The sequence below is a fragment of the Penaeus monodon genome, chromosome 15 (genome assembly GCF_015228065.2).
Source record: "Penaeus monodon isolate SGIC_2016 chromosome 15, NSTDA_Pmon_1, whole genome shotgun sequence".
Taxonomy (NCBI): Eukaryota; Metazoa; Arthropoda; class Malacostraca; order Decapoda; family Penaeidae; genus Penaeus; species Penaeus monodon.
The window spans coordinates 15,459,561-15,460,279 of record NC_051400.1 but is presented as its reverse complement, the minus strand read 5'-3'; the positions used below and the strand labels follow the sequence as shown (position 1 = coordinate 15,460,279).

The following is a 719-nucleotide window of genomic DNA, read 5'->3' as shown; positions in this document are numbered from 1 at the left end:
CATAAAAACAATCTGCAGTATATAGAACTTCAGTAAGCATAAACATTCAAATTAGGATGCTATGTAAACCATAATATTTTATGCTTACCTTTATAAGAGAAGTATAAAAAGCAAAGAAGGACTTACAAAAGGAGCATGCACAATATCAAGTTAGTCAAGGTTAACAACAAACTACAAATACACACAGACAGTCATCAAGCTCAGTCATGTTTCTCTTACATCCTAACTTCCTAAAACCTACTTGTATTCAGATGTTCAATTTAGTGTCTTAATTATAGCAATTCAAACTGTCGGTAAGTTCTGTTTCCTTCTCCTCGACCCACTGATTGCTCTCGATGCTATTAAACTCATGGCTCACTATTCATAAATTTAGACAAAGAATACATTTCAGAGTGGGCCTTCAAGATCAAAATCTCGAGTCAATTACCACTACTTCACTCTCCAGCTAGTGCTTCTTCAATACACTGGGATTCTTTTCACAGCACAAACCTTCAGCCTGCCACTCCCTCATACTCACAAGTCAACTGGATGGCCATATCCAGGTGAACCCTCGATCATATTGCACCGCAGTAACTCAGGAGCTAGATAGCCTGGTGTTCCACACAGTTCTGCACACCAGAACCAGAGCTAATGTTTAATGTCTTGTATAACATGGATTAATTGAAAACACTGAAAACATACCATTTACAGAGAATCTCCTACCATATACAATCTTTGAG

General features: G+C 37.6%; 1 protein-coding gene across 1 annotated transcript in view; it reads right to left on the bottom strand.

Moving 5' to 3' along the window:
• LOC119581779 (phosphorylase b kinase gamma catalytic chain, skeletal muscle/heart isoform-like) overlaps positions 1-719 on the bottom strand; it is a gene marked incomplete at its 3' end in the record, with an annotated part of 27,775 nt that overhangs the window by 13,037 nt on the left and 14,019 nt on the right. The window contains 1 exon segment of the mRNA XM_037929909.1: positions 518-608. Within this exon segment, the coding sequence (XP_037785837.1) occupies positions 518-608 (91 nt within the window).